The sequence below is a fragment of the Ascaphus truei genome, chromosome 6 (genome assembly GCF_040206685.1).
Source record: "Ascaphus truei isolate aAscTru1 chromosome 6, aAscTru1.hap1, whole genome shotgun sequence".
NCBI classification, from domain to species: domain Eukaryota; kingdom Metazoa; phylum Chordata; class Amphibia; order Anura; family Ascaphidae; genus Ascaphus; species Ascaphus truei.
Genome location: NC_134488.1, coordinates 88,199,166 through 88,224,184, shown reverse-complemented (window position 1 = coordinate 88,224,184; position 25,019 = coordinate 88,199,166). Strand labels below are relative to the sequence as shown.

Genomic DNA, 25,019 nt, shown 5'->3' with positions numbered 1-25,019 from the left:
ATTTATTTGAAAAAAAAAAAAAATGAATAGACCAAATAAACAAGACTTGTGTTTTAAACACGCATAGAATAAAATGATTAAATAAAAAGGAGACTGATTTGGTGTTTTTAGAGTGTGCCAAAAGCTAGGGTCTGGTAATTGTATTATTTAAATGCTAAATGGTTTGTAATATATTCTTCATTATGCAAAGGACAACTGTGGCCAAAAACTTGCTAGAAATAACTTTCCAAAACATACATGTAGTCCTCTCCTGCTTACCCCCAAATTTGACGACTTCTAGTCCCTCCAACATGCCCTTGTGTTTAAAAGTAAAACAAGCCAGATGCAGAACTATAACTCCCACAATCCCATGCTGTTAAGTAATGGGATCAGTGAAGTGATTCTTCCATAGACCAACTCAATCTAAAGACTAGTGCTGGCCCACAGACCAGATGTTGGGAAAAACTTTGCTTGGAAATATAGGAAGAAATTACCAGCCAGAGAAGAGGAAGTATATGTTGGGGATTAAAGATTTAGTAGAATGATTTTCTTATGCAATGACAAGTGTTTTAAAAAGGTAAAAGCATCAACTATGTGGACTTCAAAACCTGTACAATAAATAATTTGTTGAAATGAAGCACAACAAATGGATCTCAATATCAAAAACAGAAGATAGTTGATGGGTATAATCTGTACACAACACCATTCTGAAGAGGAAATCTAAAAAAAAATTGTCACGTGCCAGGAAAGAGACCAGGGGGAAAAGAAAGAGGACGGAGTAGTGATCAGTGTAGTATCTTGTTAACAAAGCAATCAATAACAGAAGCAAACCATTTTCTGTGTTCTATACCTGTAAAAGAACCTTGTAGATCTGTCCTTGTAACTCTTTCATCTCTTTGTCAACGTTGATGATTTCTCTGCTTGGAGCAGCAAAAACGTCTTTGTTGAGTGGACCCCTATTAAAGAAGAAAATATATTCAGCGCTTCGGTTTAAAATCACAGACAATTTATCCAGTTCACCTAGCAATACTTATTTATAACTAGTGACAGGGGCTAGGATGGTGTTGGAGTTGGTTCTGATATGTAGATCGGTCAGTGGTAGTTTTAGAAATGTAGCCATAGTTCCCAATATCATTGCTTCCGTTATGTCAGTGTTTAAAAACAGTTTGTTTTGGGAAATTCAGTATTAATGTCTTGAAAAATCAGATTGAAGTACGTGACTCAGGTCAGAGAGGCTAGGGCTGTGTGCATATAAAAGATCGTGCCACCTGCATACATGTGCATTGAAGCTCCCTTACAAACTGTAGATAGATCATTATTGAAGACTGAAAAGAGTAGGGGCACCAGAACATTTCAAACCATAAACAAAAAAACAACATAAAATATATAAAAACTTAGGGCAAAAAATACATTTATTACATCCAAAATACACACAAGTCTGCCATTTCGTTCCCCAGTTGGACCTTCTTCAGAGGTCTGAAGAAGGTCCTCCCTGGGGAACGGAACACCTGGCTTGTGTGCATTTTGAATGTAATACATTTATTTATTTTTGCTGGTACTATAGATCACTTGTGACCTTATTCTGAATCCCTTATCTCCTTTACACTGCAAAAATAACTCAGTGCCCTGCATTTATTTTTGTATTCTCGCTTAGAACTCACGCTATATGGAGCCATCTTATTCCATCGCTAAAATAAAAAGATGCAACCACACAGAAAATTTCTGGAGTGCTGCATCGTAAAAACAAAAAGCTACTGAAAAGCACATTTCTTCTATACTCTTGTTACTTCCTACTTTACAAAAGAAATGAAGACAGAGAAGTCTGACCACCATGAACGGTAATATATAATATATGTATTTCCTGTTAGCACCATTTCACAATGGGGTTCCCCCTGCCAAACTCTTATCACATTCCAACTCCAGCTTCAATATTAACCGTTTTGTTGCCTAAGGGGCTTGCAAAGCAAACAGACCATTGTGCAGGGGTGCGCAATATTTTGGCCCTGAGCCCCCGTCAGCACTGCCTCTGTGTTCACGCCCAACCCTACCTTCCTACAGCATCAAATGACGTCGTGGGGATCATGTGACCCGCTGCGTCATTTGACACCGCATTGCTATGGTGATGCGGCGTCATGAACAACACGCCACGTCACCATAACAACGCATCGCCTCGCGCGGTCCCTGTGGGAAGAGCGTGGGGCCTCTATGTGCCGCGCCCCCCCTCCCAAAAAAAAATCCCCCAGTGCAAGTGCATAGTTCAGATAACTGGTTCTCATTTCAGAAGTGGTACATAGGGAAATAAATATGTGGGCTTACGTTCTGACTTTATGGCGACCGATGATAAAGGCCACCTTCCTGCTCCAAGGATTAACAAAGCTGGACCAGCTGGTATCCAATGTTATGTAGTCTCCATTTTGTGTACAGAACCTGATCGGGGAATGCTCAAATGGTGGCTGCCCAGCATACTTCAGGACTAATTAAAGAAAACAAAAAATACAGAATCATCTTTTAAACTCACAATCTCCAAATAATTTTACGTACACACATTTTCTCTGGATAATTTGAATATAGAAATATTGCATACCGAGTGAGTGCCAATTGCAACACTAATTTCCAGTATACTTCCAATATAGTAACTATACCAATTAATAAGTCATAAATCACTATATGCTTTTTTTTTTATCATCAAAAACAATGGATTTAAAACACTGTTTAATGCCTCTCCTCTTCGACAGCACACACTTTTTCTGACTTTACATTAATGTTCAAAAGCATATTCACTAACCGCTTTTAATGCAGTAGCACAAACATTTGCCTTTTTCCATTTCCTGATCATCTACAGTACACTCCTATTTAATATAATGTACAACCTTCACCTATGATATAGATTCTCCAGACACTAAAGTAGGAGAAACCTAGGAAACGTGATGTAGATCACAGTTAAGTCACAACTGCAAACACACACTGTAAGCCGCGGTGTTTATAGTAGATTGATGGACTTCATCTCCACTAAGGCAACCGATTGTAGAAACCATATAGGTGCATTGCTCTGCCCATGGGTACTTTAAATATTAGTTACAAGAATAAGAATAGGAGAGGACTACTACAAGGAAAAAAGGACAGCACACATTTCTAGCAAGAATTTGTATAAAGAATTCAGTAGGGCTGCAATGTTAAGTAAACTATTTCATAGGGACCATCTTGGTTTTACTGTATTTAATACTATTCTTATGAAAGAATAGATTATAGCCATACAATAAAATTACTTGCGTGTAACGGGTTTCAAGCATTAGGCTGAGTCCATGCTCCCTGCTTGCTCGCTGAGGCGCGCTGAGGCTCAGGGAAAGCGGGTGCTTTCCCTGGCCTTGCGGTTGCTTACCGCACGCGCCGTCAGCGGGCCTGCAGGGGGCGGTCCGGGGGCGGGCGCGTCACTGGCCGGGGGCGGGCCAGTGACGTCACGGAGCTGGTTTGCCCTCATTGGGTGAAACGCTCACGTGACCGGCCTGTATCGCTGGCAAGCGGGGGAATTTTAAATTCCCCTAAGACCTGCGCTTCCGCAAGCGCACGGAAGCACAGGTGAGCCCCTACTAAAGCCGCTCTCATTGCGGCTGTAGGGGCTCAGTGCTGAGCGGGAGCGCGCCTCAGCGCGCTTCCGCCAGCAAGCAACTAACATGGCCGAGGCCTTAGGGGGAACTCGTGCAGCAACCAATAAATAGATTTCATAAGGTAGAAGCGTATTTTCTCCATTATATTGCTTCAATAGGTTTAAAATAAATAAAATATTTTATGGTACAATGCTGGTATTAATTGTAAGATTCTTGAAGTGTGTGTCAACCACACCTTAACGAATTTATCGTGGGTAGAAAAAAAAAAAAATCTTGTATCTTCTCTTTATAGGGTTGAACTGCGACGTTCCCTTTATCTCATCACTAATATTTAAAACCACCTTTATAAGTTTAATTGTTAATATATATTTGTAATATTTCACTATCAACATATTGTCCTCTTAAAGGAGCACCTCACTTTTTCTTTTGCACTTGTAGTGTATGCTGTAAGATAACCAACTACACTATACAGCAGTATTTGGATAACCAATGTAGGCATCTGTAATTATAGTAGGATTGATTGTGCTTTACCTTTTAATTGTTGCCCTTTGAAATCCCATGATACCAGGACAGGCCCTATTATTAAGAAGTCTGGCAAAACCGCTGCTAAAAACACGAATTTCATGTACGATTCCTGGGGGGAGATTCACTAAGGTCTGTTGTGGGTTAATACACCTGAGCCAGCGTTCTCTGCAATTGGCCACGGTAGTTCACGCCTGATTGGGTGCATTAGCCCGTAATGCACCATAGTGAATTATTGGGTTGATCAGCACTTTAATATAAAGCAGTGATTAGAAAATTCCCTTCCAGACGGCGGATAAAATAACATATACTGTCTGTATTACCATGTTGGAACTTACTTTTCCTATGCATGGCCAGCATTAAAGGACGATCCTCTGGGTGCAAATATGTCAAGACAGAGGTTCCAACCAACTCTTGTGGCAGGTAACCCAATAAGGGCACAGCTCTGTAATAAAAAATACACATCAAAATTATTCAATACAAAAAAAAAAAAAGCTACATAATTTGTTGGTACAGGCAGCAACAATTAGTTTAGAACACCCCTCATTTTCTCACATCAAAAGTAAGAAAGCTTCTCTTATGGCAACTGCTACGTTATCAAATGCTACTGTAAGGTTAAAAATTGTATCTGTCAGCTCTGTTCCCTTCAGGGACTGAAAAGGTTAAAGCAATATGTGCCAGCTTTGTTCTTCTCAGGGACTAAAATAGTTAAATATTTTAGCTTCGTTAAGTTTTAGATCAGCGGTCTCAGTATGTCTTACACGAAAAATAAAACCACCAGCCTTATGTGACCCCATTGGTAGCTGTTGACCCGTATCCCTATTTCCAGCAATAAAATGTTTAAGTTGCCCAGGGAAGGCATTTCCAGGTGGTATATGTAATTTTAGATGTGTAATCTATATGTGGGAACTCAGTTTGTAACAACGTTTTTTTCTTCTTGCCTTTCTGTATATAATACCGCTCCGTACAATTATTAAACAGAAGTGAGAAATCAGCCACATTTTGTGTCTCTGAATTCTTGCCTCTCCGGGCTCTTATACTATCATATCTGAGACTAAGAATATAGCAGTGCCGTGGAAAGCTCCCCGGGTAGAGTCAAGTTTGGTGTGTAAGGTTTCCTGCGCTAGGTCTGACCAGGTGGATTGGACCTAACAGCTACAATATGTAGCTTTGAATCAGGATGGAATTATACTCAATATGTCAAAATTATCTGCACGTTGGCCCAATATTACAAGTTCATTTTATTAAGGTTTTTAAGTGGTGGATTTTGATAGATTCATGACCAATTCATATTTGTTCACTACAATGTAAGCTCATCAAAAGTATTTAAAAAATGATTTTCAAATGTGATCATTCATTTTTCACTGTCTAGTATATTTGCCAGAGTCTGGAGTGCTTTTTAAAAGCGAGATAGAAAATCAATTTTGTTACCAACGAAGACAGTACGCACTCATAAAAAGATGAATACAGTTATTAGAACAGAAACACGTGAAGATGATTAATACCTTACCTATCATCCACTTCAAGAAAAACACAGCCCGGCGTGTGAGTAGTAGTGAATATCCTTTTATCCAAAGGAATTCTTGGAGCTAAAATTAATAAGTAGAATACAGCATAAAACACAAATAAATAAAACATATCATTACACCTCATTATTTGCATTCCCCTGGTAACTTTGACAATGATGAGAATGATGCATGAAGCACATCATACCATGTACAGATGTAGCAGGACTTGCTGTCCCCGGAGCTGCAGCGGATAAAGCCTAAAGCAGTGGCTCTGGAGATAGTGCTGCCGCTATTTCGCTCAGGGGGTCCATGCTTCTGGATCAGACTCCCCACAGCGATAATATTCCAGCACTGGGGTAGACACGGTCGAGGTCACCCCGGTGCCAGAAATAATACGTCCAGCTATATATGTGTAGCAGGGTATTCCTCCGCACCTCTAGGGGCGTTTACACCTCTTCTAGGTCTCACTCTGAGGAAGCAGGGAGGAGTAAATAAACTCTATGTCCTTGAACTCTGACACTGAGCAGGGAATGATACACTGGGACAGTGACAAGCACAGTCAGTGCTGCCAGAGCACGCGAGGTGCTAGGACAATCCTCAGAGCAAGTAAGGCTGCCTGGGATTCGGTCAATGTTACTCCCCCTGGGCCCCAGTTAGATCCCTAGCCACCGTAGCCTTGGTGTGTAGGGCTGCCCACAAGTTAGGAACCCTTCACTTTAGTGACAAGAGCAGAGAAGCTGCGAAGCGGGACGGACTCCATGGTGGAACTCCTTAGACCCCAGGAACCACGTGAGCAGCTGCCGGCGGTAACGAGTGTGGGGAATTTATTTGGAGGCCCCGCATCGTGGGACACTGCGGATGCCTTTCTACTGAGAGAGGCCACTGTTTGACCGCCCAAAGGGAAGGTACCAACTTCAGGGGTAGCGCTACCTCCCACACACACACACGACCGTGGCTAACGTACACTATCCCAGGAACATTTGGGACAGAGCTAATAGGAGGGGTATGGTTATACTCCCAGTGAGTGGAGAAGGAGATTGTACCCTTATAGAGGCTGTTAGTGTTGTTATGCAGTAAGTGTTGTATTGGACCCTGCTGGTAAAGTTACTGTTGGTTATACAGTTGTGTGAGTAGTTATTCACGAGTTATATATATGTATATGTTCCTGTGGGGGCCATCCCGTCTGTGGCGGAATCACTGTAGGTGGAGGCACGGCACCCTACCCAAAGCTCTCTATGGTACGGAAGCTTAGGCCTCCTGAATCCCCTAACAGGTTAGCACCATAACCCTAATAAACCCCCTATTATCAGCAGATCTCCCCCGGGGGGTGGGGGGCTAGGGGTGTTACATATGCACATATGATTTATATTACCAAATCACAGGGAGTTATGTATTACACTACAATAGTGTTGCTTGGGGCACTATGACTTCAATGGGAGTTTGGGTGTGATAGCGCCCAAATCGGAACTATCGCAGTTTAATCAATAATCCACACAGAGGAGGCAGCAGCAAATCAAAAGAGGGATGGGAGGAAATGTGTGCAAAGAACAGTATATATTCATACACACACACACTTCTACAATGTGTAGAACAAACAAAAGTATAGAGAATCACGTTTAAAAATAGAATGGCTGTGTGTAAAAGCTCTACATTCATTAATGTTGTGTTGAATCCCTTGCAAAACAAGCAGTAAACCTGGCCTACAAATTGATTCTAACAGGTTACGCCACACTCCGCTTACGTTAATAGTTAATATCTTACCTTCATATCCTGAGTGAATCTTTTCTACAAAAGCAAGACAGCATGGCTCTGCCTCGACACCCGCAGAACTGTGCACCCTGACTGAATAGGGCGTCATCCTGTAGGGATTGTAACGGATCTCATGATCCCGATCTTTATCTCGCCTGCAAAAACAAGAAGAAAGACACCCATCCCGTTATTAGTGGCGATGATTTATTTGTCCCAATTGCGGGGAGATGGGCATTACAAATATCAGTTTCTATTCCCGGTATAATTCCTTCCCCATTTGGAAACAACTATTAGAAAAGTTAAACCCTGCAGCCATTACATCGCATGCTACATTTTACCGTTGAGCTGCATTAGCCGCATTAAAGTACAAATGCTTTCAGAGATTTCATGAGCTCTTAAATAGATGTCCACTGGGTATCAGGACTGGCTCCCCAAAGGAAAACCTGAAAATGCTTTGTTTTGTATTACGTGATAATTGCATTGACCTTGGGTGGGAAATCATACTCATGAAAAGTTTTAATTGACCAACTTTCCAGTTGGAAATACACCCCTACTTCTGGTCCCGAAGGTACTAACTTAATATTATTCAGTGCCACAATATTACAATAGGTAGCAGACATTGGTGAAGCCTGCATATGGGGCGGTGAAAACAGCTTTCATTTTTCTCCAAATGAAGTTACACACCTTCAAAAAGGAGTGAGAAGTCATGCACAGCATAGGAGTCAGTTTCCTCACTCTGTCGATGCTCGTAACAGTTTAGCTATTGCAAGTTAGCTGCAAACACCTCCAGCTATAGAAGAACACTACATCAAGGAAATCGTATATATATATATATATATATATATATATATATATATATATATATATATATATATATATATATATATATATTTTTTTTTTTTTTTTTTTTAAAGGCTTCATAAATATACTACTGCAAAAATGGGGTCCTATAGTTAATTGTACAGATTATTAATACGGCTATGTACTCCACCTAGTGGATGAAAGGATTCATAGCTAGAGATAATATCCGTGATTCGTTTCTGGTACAATGTTTAGTTGGCTTTGGTGTAATCCAAGATCAAAACACACATTCCCAGCAAGCTCAGAAACCCAATACCTACCACACACGTCAATAGGAGTGCTACTGAGCGTGGCCAAATGTATGTGAAGTTTACATGTCTAGGAATGTTAATTATGCAGTCTCACCCATCTCAACAAGATGTAAAGAACCCCAATATAGAATTGTGTTTCCTTAAGTAAATGCAATCACACATACAGCAAGAATGCCTCTTTATGGAATTGTTTTCTTATTAGTGGATAACCTGAAAAGTCTACTGTTACTCCTTCTCAGAGGACAAAATGGAACTCCCAACAAGGGCACGATCTGGGTTTTGGCAGATTGCATCACTAAAAAGTACAACAATTAAACTACCAAAAACGTACGGCACATGTATTTGGTCTGCTTGATTAAAAAAAAAAATTCACTTCTGGAAAAGTAGTGAAAAATCTTTGCAAATTTACAAGTATTCAAAAAGTATTCTACGGATCTCTGCTCAAGCAGATAGTGAGACAATTTTCTTGTTACGTCAACAATAAGTAATAAGCAATATGCTGCTGAAAAAAAGTAAGGCAGAGTAATGTCACTTGTATGAGAATAATTTTTTTATTATGATCTGTACAATTATGAATATTCCTTAAACCAAATAAATTAATTATACACACACACACACATTACACAGGATCAAGACTTATACAAATATTTCATGCTCTGCTCAGCATGTAACTGCAATAGTTCTTTATAAATTAATGTCATGCATGGATTAGGTATAAAAGATAGACCATTATACGCATCTACATAAGTGTACCACCAACCTTCCCCAATCTGACTAATACTGTAATACGCACTTGCAATTTAATCATTCGCAAAGCAGCTCTCGCCTATGAAGGAATTCTAGTTTCAGTTTAGTCATGAGAAGCTGCACTTGGAGGGGAGGGGGTTGACACTGGGTACTTTCACTGCTTGATGCTATACTATGTAAATAAAGATTTATGTGCACAAAATGTGCAGCATTTGAGTAAACAATCTGGGGTTCTCTTTAGTTAGAATTTTCAACTCCACTTCACTGTCAAATGCCGCAGCACTTTTCAACATCACAGACAAACTGAAGCAAAAGTGTCTCGTCGGGTCTCATGAATGAATGGCTGCAATTTTAGTATGTCAGAAAAATGTTTCACAACTCCAATCCCCTGCAAGTTTGAAATCACATTCTTATCCTTACCTCATTTACAAGCCCCTAACTAATCTGTAACAATACAATTGTGGCGTTTCAATGATTTGGGAAGTTTGAGGGAATTAAATGGTCACTGTTTTTCAGTCTATGACAATGTGGCTAAAGCGTCCCACGAGTTTCTGAAACATGACAGCTTTAAACCGTTACTCCAAATAATACTTTACAATTATTCTACAACAATAGTTCTGTTTCTTCAAATCAGAACACCATTAAGCTTACCTTATTCTGCAGAAAAAGGATTTTACTTGAGTATACTCATACAGCGATGCTGCAAGGAGAAAAACAACAATTTAAGTACTTGTGTTGTTTAAAATAAAAATACAGTAAACATTTATCTCCAGCATGAATTTGATATATAAATAAATATATATATATATATATATATATATATATATATATATATATATATATATATATATATATATATATATATATATATATATATATATATATATATATATATATATATATATATATATATATAGATATATAGATATAGATATAGATATATATATGACATTTAAAAAACCACACCAGGTTAATGGTTCATAAGTCCTCTAGAATTTACATGGACTTAAAAGCAAAATAAATTCACTGGACTAAAAAACATTTATTTGGCTTCTGATAGAGGATACAGTTTGCCGATTAAACATATTTCTGATTTTCAATTTGCCTTTCTCCCGTGTGTGAAGCATTTTCAACAAAAAAATATAGGCTACACAGATTAATTAATGCACAAGGTGCACGAGTGACGATTCTGTCTAGTTCTTTACACTGCTGGGCTGATTACCTGTGTCTGCCCCTGTATTCCAGGGTAGCAGGTGTGATTGGGTTGTGTGCTTGTAGAAGACGCCGACATCCTGTGGTGCCAGGAGCTCAACAAATCTGGAGGAATCCAGCACTTTCTTCTTATAATTCAGGATGTAAGATGCCTGGTCAGAGATGTGCACCATTTTCCCAGAAGTTAGTGAAAACACAATCACAAAGGTATCCTGTGAAATGGAGAAGAGTACAAGGTTTAGAGAACTTGCAAACAGGTTATACCGATATATTTGGTCACGGGCACGTAGAGAACGGAATTCGAAGGGGGTGTGTATACAAAAAAAAAATTGTTCTGAAAAAACATCCATATTGTTTTAATAAAATTGTTTTTTTTCCTCCCATTAGTTCTTGAATGCTTACAGAGTCTCTTACACGTGCCACACAAGTATCACTGTGATGAAAGAGGCAGTTCTAGCTTGAACCAAAGTGAACTAGTGAAAGTAAGTGATTGGAGCTAAAAGCAGCAATCCCTCACCAAAAAAAATAATAAATATCACATGTGCTCCCTGGACCTCTCCCAGTTCCAGAAATATTTGTAGGCTTTTTTATGTTGGTTCTGAAACCAAAAAATGACATATTGTGCTGCAGGGAACGTTACAGCGTTCTATTGGCCGCAGGGCACATTACATGGGTCTGCCATTTGAAATCCTTTTTCTGCAGGATCTCCAGGGATAACACAACTTATTTAGAAATGTTAAAAAAAACAAAAAAACAGTCATTGCTGTTAAATAACACATTGATTTTCAATTTATTCTAAAATACAATAAGTAAACGACCAGGATGAGTTGGCTTAATTTTTATAACTGCTGTTTAAATTATTGCTTATGATTTCTTTACTGTACAATTTAACCACCCATCATTCAAGAAGCATCTGTGTGAAAAACAGAGCCCAACCCGGAACTGGAGGAAAAAATAATGATCAGAGGGTAACTCCCATAAAAATAATTTATTATTTTTTCCGCCAGTTCCCGTTGTGCTCTGTTTTTCACACAAACGCTTCTTGGATTCTTACCCACAATGGTTGCTGCACACCATGGATTTGCCGGACCACCGAGACGGTGTACAATAGGTAATAGGCAGTAGCCTTCATGAGAGTTGCCCCTCTCACACATTACCTTGAATACATGCTTATGGGTTGGTTCATGCGCAGCAATTTGTGGACACCTTAGGTGCTTATTCCTCCCTAGCACATTGATATCTGGACTTTATACTTGGATAATCGAAGGCAATCCGGACATAACTTGAATGACTTTCTGGAGCGCATATGTGGTCTGAGCAGCATTTCACGTTGGACTGCACCTTTCATGCAAGACAGCTAAAATCTTTAAGCTAAGTTTGGGGTTTTTTTTGGGGGGGGGGGGGAGGAAATAGTTGAATGCAACTTTTACACCTGCCTAATAATTGCCATTGAAAGCTAAATGGCAGCTATTTACTTTTAATTTCTTAACATTAAAAGTTTTTCCTACCGTACACACGTGCGAGTGCTTATTTATAATTATACAGTTTTAAAAGAGCTGTGAAAACACTGTTATAATTGAATAGGTAGCATTATTTAATTTACATTACAGCGTTTTTTTTTTTCTTCATTAAGACAACTTATAAATATCTATTTATCCAACTTGTGAATTTACCTTGGATTAATGACTAGAAGTATTTTTTTTTCCCCTTTTTCTTTTTTTTCTGAAGAAGCCCTTAGGGAATCTACCGCTTCTGAAAACTTTGCACAATTTACTTATTAGATCACATTTAATATAACAAGGACTTGTTTATGTTGCACAAATATTGCAGAAGCAATTACATTCTTAATTACACAATTTTAAACAAATGCAAATCGGGGCTTCATTTCCAGGAGAAGTGCGGTAGGCAGCATTATGAATGACTCAGACGGAACACAAATACATGAACAGGTCCCCAGCATCTAGCAGGGAATGAACATTCCTTTCCTAATGTTAGAGACACACTGTTAAGCAGGCAAGTCTCTGATACCCAATACTGGCGGTGCTCAATTTAAAAAAGGTTTGCGAAGATCTGGCTATTGATTTAGTACATAAGCATTTATCCTTTGGTTTTTCTTAGGACTTTACCGTGTTTTTCGGTGGGTGTTCAGATGTAATGGCCTCTAACTCTTCAACGGTATATACTGTTGAATCTATCCGAGATGTTCCACTGTCTCCGAGGACCTGGAAAAATGCACTGTTTGCTAAAAAAAAAAAAAAATAAGAAACCATATATTAATGACAGTTAACTATGCACATTCAACAATGAATCCATAGAATACAGTTTGGGTCCTATATTAAATATGTAGAGAAAACCCATTACTGGCTATTAGGAGAATTTACAGCGAGTAACATCTTTTGTTCTTACTAAACACAAACAAAATCTATTACTGGAAGAATCGAGAATACATCCAAAAAGACCATGACAGTACTTTATTAGAGTGGGTATGAAACAAAAAAAAGGTTGGTAATCACTGTCTGTAGTATGTATGATATACAGTAGGTTGAAAATAACCCACATATTCCCAAGATACTAGAAAGGTTTAGTGAAGTAAAGTTAAAAAGGCAAAAAAGGGATTTAAACGGTTTGCTTTCAAGTTAAGTTTGCCTTCGAACATTCTTGACAACCAATTTCCACAACAGAGGTATAGTAATCTACTGCAGTGTTGCTCAACTTCAGCCCTCAAGACACCCCCCTCCCCCCCCCCCCCAAAGGTCAGGTTTTAAGGCTTTCCCAGCTTCAGTGCAGGTGACTCAAGCAGTGGCTCAGTCAAAGACTGTGCTACTGCTTGAGCCACCTGTGCTGAAGCTGGGATATCCTTAAAACCTGACCTGTTTGGTGGGGACGGGGGGGTCTTGAGAAATAAAGTTGAGCACCGCTGATCTCCTGTATACATCACAGGAGGCATTCAATTCCGACCCTAGACGTAGAAAAGTACATGCGCTTAGTAAAGTGTTCTAGATTCATATTTGGGGTTTTTACCCTGAACTTGTCGGACACACTTCAAGGCGTAGTTGAGAGCGTCAACCGTGCTGGGTTTGTTGCGATTCATCTTTTCAGATGGGAGACTTCTTTTCATTTCCTTCACCATACTCATTAATTCTTTATGTGAACGAGTTCTGTCCATTTGTTCACTGCAAACGTAGAAACCCAAAGAGGGGGTCAATTAATTTAGGCTGGATGACAACATTCAGAAGTATTTGAGTACCCACAAATATACGCCCATGTAATGCATTGCTGAAACACCACAACATAGTGCCCCTGAAATATAATCTTACTACTAGTCGTACCTACACCTGGGAACAAGAGCCATTTTAGCATCTGGATAGGAGTAATGACAGGTTTAGGTGTAACTTAAATGCATCGCAGGAATTCTGTTTAAATGACTAATTTTACAAACCTGCACTGACATCATCTGATCCAAATTCTTAACCAACAAGAGCATTCTTGAGACCCAAAACGCTCAATATTTTTATACTATATATACTGTACTATACACACACACACACACACACACACACACACACGATAGGTCATAAGTATTATGACCGTATTCCCACAAATTGACACAGAATGACCAAAAATGCAGCTGTGAACAACAATACAGTAAAGTTATTCATCTCTGAAAAATGATCATGAATACATTTCATCACCTGTTGCTGCTTCCTGTTGATTTGCTTGGTCTTCTAAAAGCACAGTTTGATCTCCTACTGGGCTCATTAACATGAGAATCTGTTCCACTTGATTCATGTCCATTGCTGTCATTTCCACTTGAGTAAATGCCATTGGAGCCACTTGAGTGCATGTCCATGTCTTCGTGATGCGGACAGTTCTGCTCCTCCAATGTTTTGCAGCAAAATGTCTTTTCTGGAGGGCTCTCAGCTTCAGTGTTAATGGATGTAGACCAGTTCTCATTTTCGATCAAGCCAATACTCTGAGGTTCAGCGGTCATTGTTGCAGTGAAGTACTATAAGCTTGTTAAAGTTTGAATGTGCACCTCTGAATAGTACATTAATCTTTGGGAAACAATATCTACTGGAAAACTTTCACAATTGTGGCACTTGCTAGCTTTCAGTCGTTCAATAAATCAATTTTCAACCCACAATTAGTTTCCTGTTTGAAACAGGTCAACAGCTTCTACCTAAAGAGAAAGAGACAAAACATTAAAAAAAAAAATATTTAACTGTTGTGTGCTGTTAAATTTGCATTATGTAAAGGATGATTCAAAAGTGGCAAAGCTGTAAAGGAAGTGATTAATAAGACTACACGGAGGTAAAACACATTCATACCAAACACAGAAGTGGGATTACCCTGTGATAGGAAACTGCTTCTGATCCCATTAGATCTATATCCAACCCACCAAAATATTTATGAACCATAAAAATCCCAAAAAAATCTAAAAACAAAATATTTATCATTTTTATAAGTATATTCATGTAAATGAATTTGTAATAATACATTATAATGCTAGGGAAGAGTAACCTTTCAGACAGAAGGAGCTGTGTTGGTATTCATGGAATATCACGAGGCATTGAAATGTGTATTTACCTTGCCATGGTACAGTTCTTTTTTTTCTTTTAAACATGATGGGTACTTACTTTCTTACACAGATAAGCAGACACAGGAGAACAAGATGAAAATGTGGTGGGATTATAGGAGAGAGAGAGATGTGGTAGGACATGTGTGGGTGGATACATGAGGTTTAGTGAAACCTGAGGATGGAGATGTGGAGGGGGATTATGAGGAACGGAGGGGATGACATGAGAGAAATATAGAGGCAACTGGTGCATATTGGGCTCGTGCTGGGAAATATGAGATATATAGGTAGGAGCGAGATGAGACCATAAAGAACGTGTGAGGAAATGATAAAACTGAATTAGGGGCGGGAAGAATGGGATTCAGAGAACACAAGTTCATATTGCCACTAGTATGTTTAGAGAGTACTGCTTATTACCACATTTTCATTGTTCAGTCAACATTTTAATAGAAAGAAATATTGAGAGCTCAGTGCCAATTCAGAGGTTAACCCCACTGCATGATGCTAGCCGAGATTGCCAGCTGAGGATAGGTGGTATACGTCCCAAAACCGCTTAAGAGACATGTTTTAAACTGACTGACACTGTGGCAAAAGAATTTTAAAGATTTTTCTTGACTGCCAAGAGCCATCAGCAAACCCACTAACAGAATATAGGGTGGCGAGTATTTCCTGCAAACCCGAGGCACAAAGTAAAAACCAAACATTGTCAGTTCCAATCTGAATGAGAAGTCTGCAGCCCACACACACGTGCCAACCCCCCGAACACTTTACCTTAAAAAGGTGCATACAAATTTTGCAAATGGTACTTTGGCTTTATCCTTTAATATAATACTTTACATCTATGCCCGTGCATAAATCACAGAAAATATGCATTAGTCACATTTTAGGATCCTATAGATGTGAGAACAATCCACTATTTTAATAAAGCATCTACCCTATTCATTTATCTGTACTACAATAACCTTGTGACGTTAATGTTCAAAAAGGAGATCATTTAATGGGAAAATCAAATAATAAAAATAATGATCATAATCATACTATTATTAAAGAGCTCTTTGAAAAGCTAAAAGGAATCCAGAGGACATCCGTTTTTCAAAGCTCTTATATTTAACAATTTGAGCGCATCAATTTACTGCAATTTTGGTCTCAGCCCATATGCCAATGATAAAATTGTGTTTGCCTAATTAATATACTTGTCCTGCCAGCTTAGCATGATACAATACAAGCACACGCAAACACAAAGAAAGAAGGTGGGGTGTTAAAAGTAACAATACTGGATGAATTCATGTGTGTGGAGATAAATGACAAATTGAGTACAATGTACATTCTAGAAAGACAGTGCATGCGTCATAGTGACATAGAAAATAAGGAACTTCAATCTAATTAAAACAAAAAACAAATATACTAATTATTACATATATTGTTGTTTCCCACTTGCTTCTTCTATACTATAATATAATCACAAATGCTTAATTAGCATGTACAGTACAGCTTGAACACACTGTACATTTGTACAAAATACAACTCATGCTGTATAGTTTCTACTGAAAAACAAAACACACACACGTGAACTTCCTCATGGGCGGAAAGGAAATGGCCTATTTCATTATGTTTTAATAAGACAAAAAAAAAAAAAACACCAACACCTTTTATAACTTTGACAAATGTGACTATCAACACCTTCCCTAAAGAAGGAAGGAACGGTCTGGTTTGTACACTACATTTCCCCACTTCAAGTGACACATTTAGTGTTGTGAAACACGGCAAACTGGTAATCCTCAAACTTTACTACCTAAAAAGAAATACAGGCATACCCCGGTTTAAGGACACTCACTTTAAGTACACTCGCGAGTAGGGACATATCGCCCAATAGGCAAACGGCAGCTCGCGCATGCGCCTGTCAGCATGCCCTGAACAGCAGTACCAGCTCCCTACCTGTACTGAAGCTGTGCCGAAGCAGGGAGAGTATAGAACCTGTTATAAATGTGTTATTTACATCAGTTATGCACGTATATGATGATTGCAGTACAGTACATGCATCAATAAGTGGAAAAAGGTAGTGCTTCACTTTAAGTACATTTTTGCTTTACATACATGCTCCGGACCCATTTGGGGGGGGGGGGGGGTTGTATATATTTGGGAGTGGGGATTTTTTTTTGTATGTATATGGGGATGGGAAGGTTTCTTGTATGGGGGGGTGGGATTTTTTTGTATGTATTTTTGGGGGGGGGGGGGATTGTGTAGGGGGAGTGGGGGAAGAAATTAGTGTGAGGGGGGATTAAGTGAGCGGGGAAATTTATGGAGGGGGGAAAGTGAGAGTAGAGAGGGGGTGAGGGAGTGAAGAAGAGAGGGAGTACGAGTGAGATAGAGGGGGGAGAAGTACGAGTGAGATAGAGGGGGGAGAAATACATGCGAGGTGGGGGGAGGGTTTGACTGAGAATGGGGTAATTGTTGGTGGGTGAGAGAAGAAGAGAGCGAGGAGCGAGACGTAGGGGAGAGAAATACATGTGAAGAGGCAGGGAAATAGAGGGGGCACGCCAGTTGTGAAATGGGGTGGCAACACATGTAGGATATTGCTTGGTCTGCTGTTTAAACACTATCACAAAGAAAAAACTATTTATTTTTTCAGTTTCTGTAGCTAGGATTGTAATACTGGCATACCCCGCATTAACGTACGCAATGGGACCGGAGCATGTATGTAAAGCGAAAATGTACTTAAAGTGAAGCACTGCCTTTTTTCCACTTATCGATTCATGTACTGTACTGCAATCATCATATACGTGCATAACTGATGTAAATAATGCATTTGTAACAGGCTCTATAGTCTCCCAGCTTGCGCACAGCTTCGGTACAGGTAGGGAGCCGGGATTGCTGTTCAGGACGTGCCGATAGGCGCATGTGCACGCTGCCGTTTGCCTATTGGGCGATATGTACTTACTCGTGAGTGTACTTAAAGTGAGTGTCCTTAAACCGGGGTATGCCTGTACAGTAGTCTATGCAGTTGAAAAATAAAATGTGGAGTCCATGTTAAATCAATATGAATCTAGAAAGAACTAAGCCGTTGTATAGAAGTGAAAAAGAAAAGGGGAGCACAAACAGAGTAAAAGTACAGAGCTGATTTATTTTTATTTTTTAAAACGTGGCATTATGCTTGGTCTGCAGCTATAAAGGCTTTAAAGGCAGTTAGCAACAGAGTGACCTGTGCCTTTCAAATAATAAAAAAAAATTCAAACTATAGAAATCTGAATTGGCTCTGCCTCACTGTATCCCATTGTACAGCCAATAGAAGGTATTTTAGGCTAGGATTCCTCGGACAAATGTTTACTTATCAGTCTAATGATAACAGAAATAATATGGTTTCATGTTTGTTTTGCAAGTTTAGACACTATAATGCGCTGTATAAAAGGTTGGCAACTACTGTACATAAAATTAAAACTTGCTTGTGCGATTTGTTGGTATGAAAATAAATCATTCAATGCAAAAGTTCCACTAATAAACTGTATTGTTCCCAAGTAGTTCCTGTATTCCTAAAAAAAAAAAAGCCTAAAATATGTAGTCATATTTTGTTCACAGTACATTTTTCCTTCATAGCAGGAATAAAAAAAGCAGATTGCAGATTTTGGCAAATATTCCCACTGCTGCTAAGAAGATCAGAGAACAAAAATCTATCAACGCCATAAGAGTCACAACACATGCTTGTCCAAATTCACTAAATGGTGAATAGCAACTTTTAGATTTACAACAAATCTAATGAGTTTTAATGTCCAACACGTTTATTAATCCTATTTAGGGAGAGGATCTGAGGCTTTACTTTCTTCATACGTCAATTCTACGTATGTCAATACCAGAGAGATAGATTTATATCCCGATTTGATATATTACCATTTGCACTATTGAAAAGTCTTTTAGTGATATCATCCGTGACAGGAAAATAAGCCCCTTATCCCTCACATTGTTGTAATTGTTAGATACACAGGATAGATACACACACACACACACACACACACACTTTTTTGCCATGAATATGGCAGAAAGTATTTTAATCAATCAATGGGCACATGAGAGGTTAATGTTAAGTTGCAAATTTTCTTAAAAATACCATAATTGGGTTTATTGGGGTCAAGACCTGCATTTGTGTTTGTCTAGGGACCGAGGTATCTGGGGTCAACACCTGGGTTTGCAAGTGGGGGATTGAAATGGGGTCGCAATTCTTCCCTGATTGGGGAAATAAACTAAAACTTTTTAAATGTACCTTGGAAAGCAGTCTTTGGGTGATCTGTTGAATACCAGGGGGGTGTGACCCAGATGTCAGCCCAATGGTTTGGGTAAAGTCACTAAATATGAATCTTGGGTCTGACAGAGATTCGCAAGAATGGCAAATAGATATTTGTAACAATTGTGATCACACAAATCAAATGATATCAAGAATGAGAGGGTGGTCTATGAATAATCTCTAATATCTGTTCTCGTGCAGAAGTGGAAGATAAAGTGTCATGTTTCATATACAGACGCACATATTATGTACACAGACGCAACAGTGAAGATGGTGTCCGCCAAAGTACTAGAGTAATTCAATTGCGAGGTCTTTTATATATTCAGCCAATTTTTAAAGTAAAAAAATGTTATCCAGAGAGATTAATGAAAAGGGTGGGTTGAGAACACATCCTGAAAGGGGGCATATGTTGCTTTCAATTAAAGGATTTTAGGATATAAGCCCTGCAATTGAGTTAAGAAATCAGAATTTAAAACAGAGGAGTGTCTCATATCAACAACATACGTGAATTCTCATATTCCAATCCATGACCTCTTGGAGCAAAAAGATATATTGTTATGTGGTAGCGCAGAGGTGTGCAAATTCTTCTACCTGCGCCCCCAGCCGGCTCTCACCCCCTGCTCAACTTCGGCATGAAAATGACACAGTGGGGTCATGTGACCTCACGTTGCCATGGCAACTTTACCTGACCCAGGTCTGCCATGGCGATGCGTCACTGGAAAATTAATGTAAGTAACGTTACGGAGGTCTTGCGCGATCCCCGGAATTTAGGTTCCGTCGGGGAAGCGCAGGGCCTATGTAACCCCCCACAAAAACTCACGCCCCCACCACCCAGTTTGCGCACCCATGTGGTAAATTATAGGATTTCTGTTTTGTTTATAATAATAATTTTTTGTTCTTGTATAGCGCTGCTAGTTTTACATAGCGCTGTACAGAGACATTTTGCAGGCACAGGTCCCTGCCCCGTGGCGCTTACAATCTATGTTTTTGGTGCTTGAGGCACAGGGAGATAAAGTGACTTGCCCAAGGTCACAAGGAGCAGACACAGGGAATTGAACCAGATTCACCTTTAATAAGTATAACTTTTGGCTCTGATTATAACCTGCACATTTTGTATATCAATTTAAATTTTTACTACAACACATTTTTATGTCAAGTACATATATTCTCTTTAGTAAACAGGAACCATAGACGCTACAAATTACATTTTGATATTCTTTCGGTGGTGGAAGCGAATTAGAATATATATATTGTGACTAAATTAGGGTAGCTCTGACTTATTTTAAGTAAGGCAGCTAGGTAACAGTATGTATTAAACCATCACACATAAAAAGTCACGTGCGCACGAGAGAGAGAGAGAGAGAGAGAGAGAGAGAGAGAGAGAGAGAGAGAGAGAGAGAGAGAGAGAGAGAGAGAGAGAGAGAGAGAGAGAGAGAGAGAGAGAGAGAGAGATAGAGATAGAGATAGAGATAGAGAGATTTCTAAATGGGTGTCAAGTCATGCTGAAGGTTAACACACTATTGAATGTGGGTCTTTAATTCGCATGCCAGATCGGGGTGCATTAAACAGCAACTGAAGTTAGTGAATAACGCCAATTGGAGGGAATAAAAATGCACTTCCTAAAAAGTCACAAGGGGAAATTACTACGGTCTATAGCGGGTTAAATTACCGTTGGTTCGGGAGCGTTATACATTTGGTGAATTCAGTGAACGATTTAGCAATCCAGATTCACTATTGGCAACAACACACGACAGAAAACAGAAAAATACAAAGTGAACACAGTATCTAAGCCATTGAAAAGTCTGCCGCATTATTACTATTGTATGAAAACGTTTAGAAAGGTTTCCTAAATATATGCCATTTGCGTAAACAACGACACTAAAAACATGTGCCCTGCAGCACTGCTGGGTTTCTGGAAAGCATGTCTGATGCACGTGAATTGCTGAGCTGAGGAGTTAGTCAGTGGTACAGAACCAATGAACAGATCAGGAGGAGCTCTGACATTCTCATTGGTTGTGTGCTCTATGACAATCTGTCATTGTCATGCTGATGCATGTCTCTGGCAGGACCCAGTTAATGTGCTCAGCTCCCAGAGCCCATCTGTTTCACAGAATAAAGATTTCAAACACAGCCTTTTTTTAATCTTTCAACATTCACAAGCAGATCAAACATAAGTGCTGCCACTCACACCATCCGAATCCTGGGAAATAGCCAGTATTGACCTATATAAAAACACCATTCTTTTGTGCTGCAAGGGGCACAGAAATGCTATGCAGGTACTGAGGGGGTTAAATAAATAAGAACTTAGAGGTTTGTGGCCATCAACAATAACGGCAAACATTATCTGCGGAGATACATTACAAAAATGCACTATTTAAAGCAATCCAGGTTGCATTTCTTGTTTTAGGTTTCAAGCAGGGAGGGGGGGGTCTCCAAAGCTGAACCCCATTCATTTCAGCACCAGGGACTCCCTGCTTCCCGAGATACTCACCTTTGCAGGGGGTGCTGGTATCTCTGTGACTTTAAATGTCCATGGCCAATAGGAAGCCGCAAGGGAAGATGTCACAGCTTTCAATTGGTCTGCGTGACGCGGGCTATTTAAAAGCCGCAATTAGCCACACAAGTTCCCTGACTGCAGAGATACCGGCACCCCCTACAGAGGCAAGTGTCTCTGGAAGCAAGGGGTCCCCGGAGCTGAAATTAATGGGGCTCAGTTCTGGAGCCCCCCTGCTTCAATCCTATAACATAAAAAAAAACTAGTAATGCAACCTGGATTGATACTTTATATAGCATTTTCTATGTTCATGATGGTCTGTTTTTTAATGTAATATTGTCACAGCTAGTCTTAAGATTCCTCTAGTACTCATGGAGTTAATACACAGCAGGAAGAGGGAGCCAGCATCCAATGCATAAACTCTGCTGCCTATCCACTGGTGTCTCTTCCACGGGATACACATGATCCTCTGTCACTCACAACCCAGGCCTAGAGCTGCTGTGAAATCCTGACTAAAATCAACAACAGAAGAATTTAGCAGAGAGGAACTAGATTACATTTTAAGCAAAACCGACAAATCCTCACATTTTTATCTTGCGTCTATGTATCAAGGTCTTTTCTCCAAGTTCTTTGCTCGCCTTGCGATTTGGTGAATGACAATAGAAAGCAGTTACCCGACGCATAGACTATAATGTGATGCAGCAAACTCTACGCCACTTTTGTATCTTGTATTTGCGTTAAAATAAAATCACAGAGGCGGCGTAAACTTTTTGACCCAAGCAGAAAATGGAGCAATGTATCCAAACAAACTTCTACATGCACTTTCTTTACACCTCATTACATCTCCCCCCTCAGTGTTTATAGCAACAGGAGAACAAGATGTAAACATTATATAGCATTTTATCTATCCAGTGGTAGGAACCAAATGCAGATCGCGTACATAACAGATTCAGAGGCAAAGTGCCCACATTACCCATAAATGAGAAATGAGTTCATAAAAAAAGGAGTTGGATGATAAACTGTGATTTTGATTCTATTTTTTTTTTTCTTTCAAAGTGCAAATATATTACACCAACAATAACCTCCGGAGGGATAATGAAGGGAATCAGCACATTGTGTGAACATCACTTACCAGTCGGGCATGCAGGCTGCTGATGTCAGGCGGAGGTGAGACCTCACGATCTGCGCTGCCAGCTGTACACAGGACACCACCATCTGGCTGCGTGATAAGAAACTTGCCTCAATGTAAGAGATAAGCAGTGCCTGTTCTGTGCTCAGTGTCTGACCCGCGTCTGACTCCCCGAGCTGTCAGCAACAGCAGCACATCCCACACAACACACATTCCCCTTGCAACGTGACGAGGCCCCGCCCTTGCTCTCCGATTGGTCGGATCCTGGAGCCCGCCGCTCTCCCATTGGTAGGGGCGTGGTTGGACGGGATTGGAGAATGCGACCATTGGCGCTGTTTCCGGTAGCCGGTGGCTGGTCACCTGGCTGTGCACGTACAGAATACCTGGTTACACCAGCACTCCGCAATGGGAAGAGAGAGAGGGGGGAGAGGGGAATGCACTCACGTGTTCCTTTTGGTAGCCACAAGGTTTCTTTAATGCACAAAGAAGTGCAAAACTCAAGATCGATTACTGTGCAGACACACTGTTACTATAGCAACAATAAGCAACGTATCAAGGCCCCTTCGCCATGTGTAACCAATAGTCCACATCCCACGGGGTTTATATAGTCCCTTTAAGTACCGACCTCAGGTCTGCAATCAGTGTTTCATCAGTTCTCCTCCACTGCCCGTGTATGTAACCCACAGAGAGCTCACACAGACCAGTGTTTCAAGAATGCTGGCAAGCCTGACCAATCCATCCCTGAACACAGCTTGCCAGCTCCTGTTGTCTTTGTTAGGCAGATCTTCATTCACTCATCCTCTGTTGATTTCCTTGCAAGGGGGGGGGGGGGGGGGGGGGAGGTTCCAACAGCCTCTCTGCTTCCAGCAGCCCGAGTCTCCTCTCCTGCTCCAATTGGAGCTGCCTGGGGACTGTGTAAGGAATTAGCTCTGCTTCTGCTTAACTTCTGATAGGGACTATGCATACATGCTAGAGAAGAGCTGCAATATTCATATCGTAATTTAACCCTTTGGATGCCAGTGTTTGCAGGGTGAAAATCCAAAATGTTTCTCGTTTGGAGATTTTTTGTGTAAAATCACCTCCTCTCCAATCATGTAACACATGCTCTATGCCCCAAAATTTCAAACATTTTGGATCTTGTTGGTGTTTTATTTGGTAATGCTTTGAAACAGTATGGGTCTCTATCCCTATGGTTATATTCCTAATATGTTCGCTGATTCTAGTTTTCAATTTCCGTGTTGTTCTGCCCACGTATTGCAAATGGCAACTGCACTCTAGTGCATACACAATGCCCTTGCTATTGCATGAAATATTAGATTTTATTACAAAATTTGTTAATGTAGCAGTGCATACAAATTCCTTCATTTTTGTTTCCTGATTTTTGTTATTCTTACATGCTTTGCAGTTCAAGCATTTGAAAAAACCCTTCTGAGGCTCTACCTAGCCAGCTTTCATCTTTTCTAGTGGCCAGAAAACTGGGTACCAACTTTTGCTTCCATTTTGGGGCCCTTGAAAATAAGACGTCAGGCTTCTCACTAATGTCATCCTTAAGCCATTGGTCCTGCTCTAATATATGCCAATGCTTGCTCAGGATTCCCTTTACTTGTTTTGGCTGTTTGCTGTATGCTGTAATAAAAGGGTTTTCTGCTCCCGGATATGTTGTCTTGTTTTTTTTATATACCAACATATCAGACCAATCAATCCTATCTACCTTTTCCATTGCAGCATCAATTGTCCCTGATTTGTAGTTCTTTTCAAGGAATCTCTCTTTCAAAAGGGAAGCCTGACCCTCATAGTCCTGTTTCTTAGAGCAGTTCCACTTTACTCGCCGTAAGGAACATTACTGAGCCATGTAGGTTTATGGCAAATGTTGGCCATGACATAATTGCTGGAGTTCACTTCTTTAAAGAATGTCCTGGTGTGGATCTGATTATCTTCTATGAAAATTTCTAGATCTAAGAACTCCACACTTTTAGTACTCATTTTGTGAGTGAACTGTAAATTGAGGTCATTTACATTAATCTCCTCAAAGAAAGTCTGTAGTTATTTATTTATAAAATATTTTACCAGGAAGTAATACATTGAGAGTTACCTCTCGTTTTCAAGTATGTCC

The 25,019-nt window shown here is 39.8% G+C and overlaps 1 protein-coding gene across 3 annotated transcripts in view; it reads right to left on the bottom strand.

Annotated features, from left to right (window-relative positions):
- PER3 (period circadian regulator 3) overlaps window positions 1-23,238 on the bottom strand; it is a 43,597-nt gene extending 20,359 nt beyond the window's left edge. Inside the window, exons 1-11 of one of the 3 annotated variants that reach the window (XM_075605018.1) lie at window positions 22,910-23,238; window positions 14,127-14,614; window positions 13,456-13,607; window positions 12,561-12,676; window positions 10,445-10,646; window positions 9,874-9,922; window positions 7,376-7,518; window positions 5,617-5,695; window positions 4,445-4,551; window positions 2,296-2,452; window positions 830-935 (exon numbers count right to left, since the gene is read on the bottom strand). In XM_075605018.1, the coding sequence (XP_075461133.1) occupies window positions 830-935; window positions 2,296-2,452; window positions 4,445-4,551; window positions 5,617-5,695; window positions 7,376-7,518; window positions 9,874-9,922; window positions 10,445-10,646; window positions 12,561-12,676; window positions 13,456-13,607; window positions 14,127-14,425 (1,410 nt within the window). In that variant the 5' untranslated portion in view covers window positions 14,426-14,614; window positions 22,910-23,238. Of the gene's footprint in view, window positions 1-829; window positions 936-2,295; window positions 2,453-4,444; window positions 4,552-5,616; window positions 5,696-7,375; window positions 7,519-9,873; window positions 9,923-10,444; window positions 10,647-12,107; window positions 12,168-12,560; window positions 12,677-13,455; window positions 13,608-14,126; window positions 14,615-22,909 lie in introns of those variants that run through there. The other 2 variants (XM_075605019.1, XM_075605020.1) reach the window with 2 other exon arrangements.
- Window positions 23,239-25,019: the final 1,781 nt, after the last annotated feature.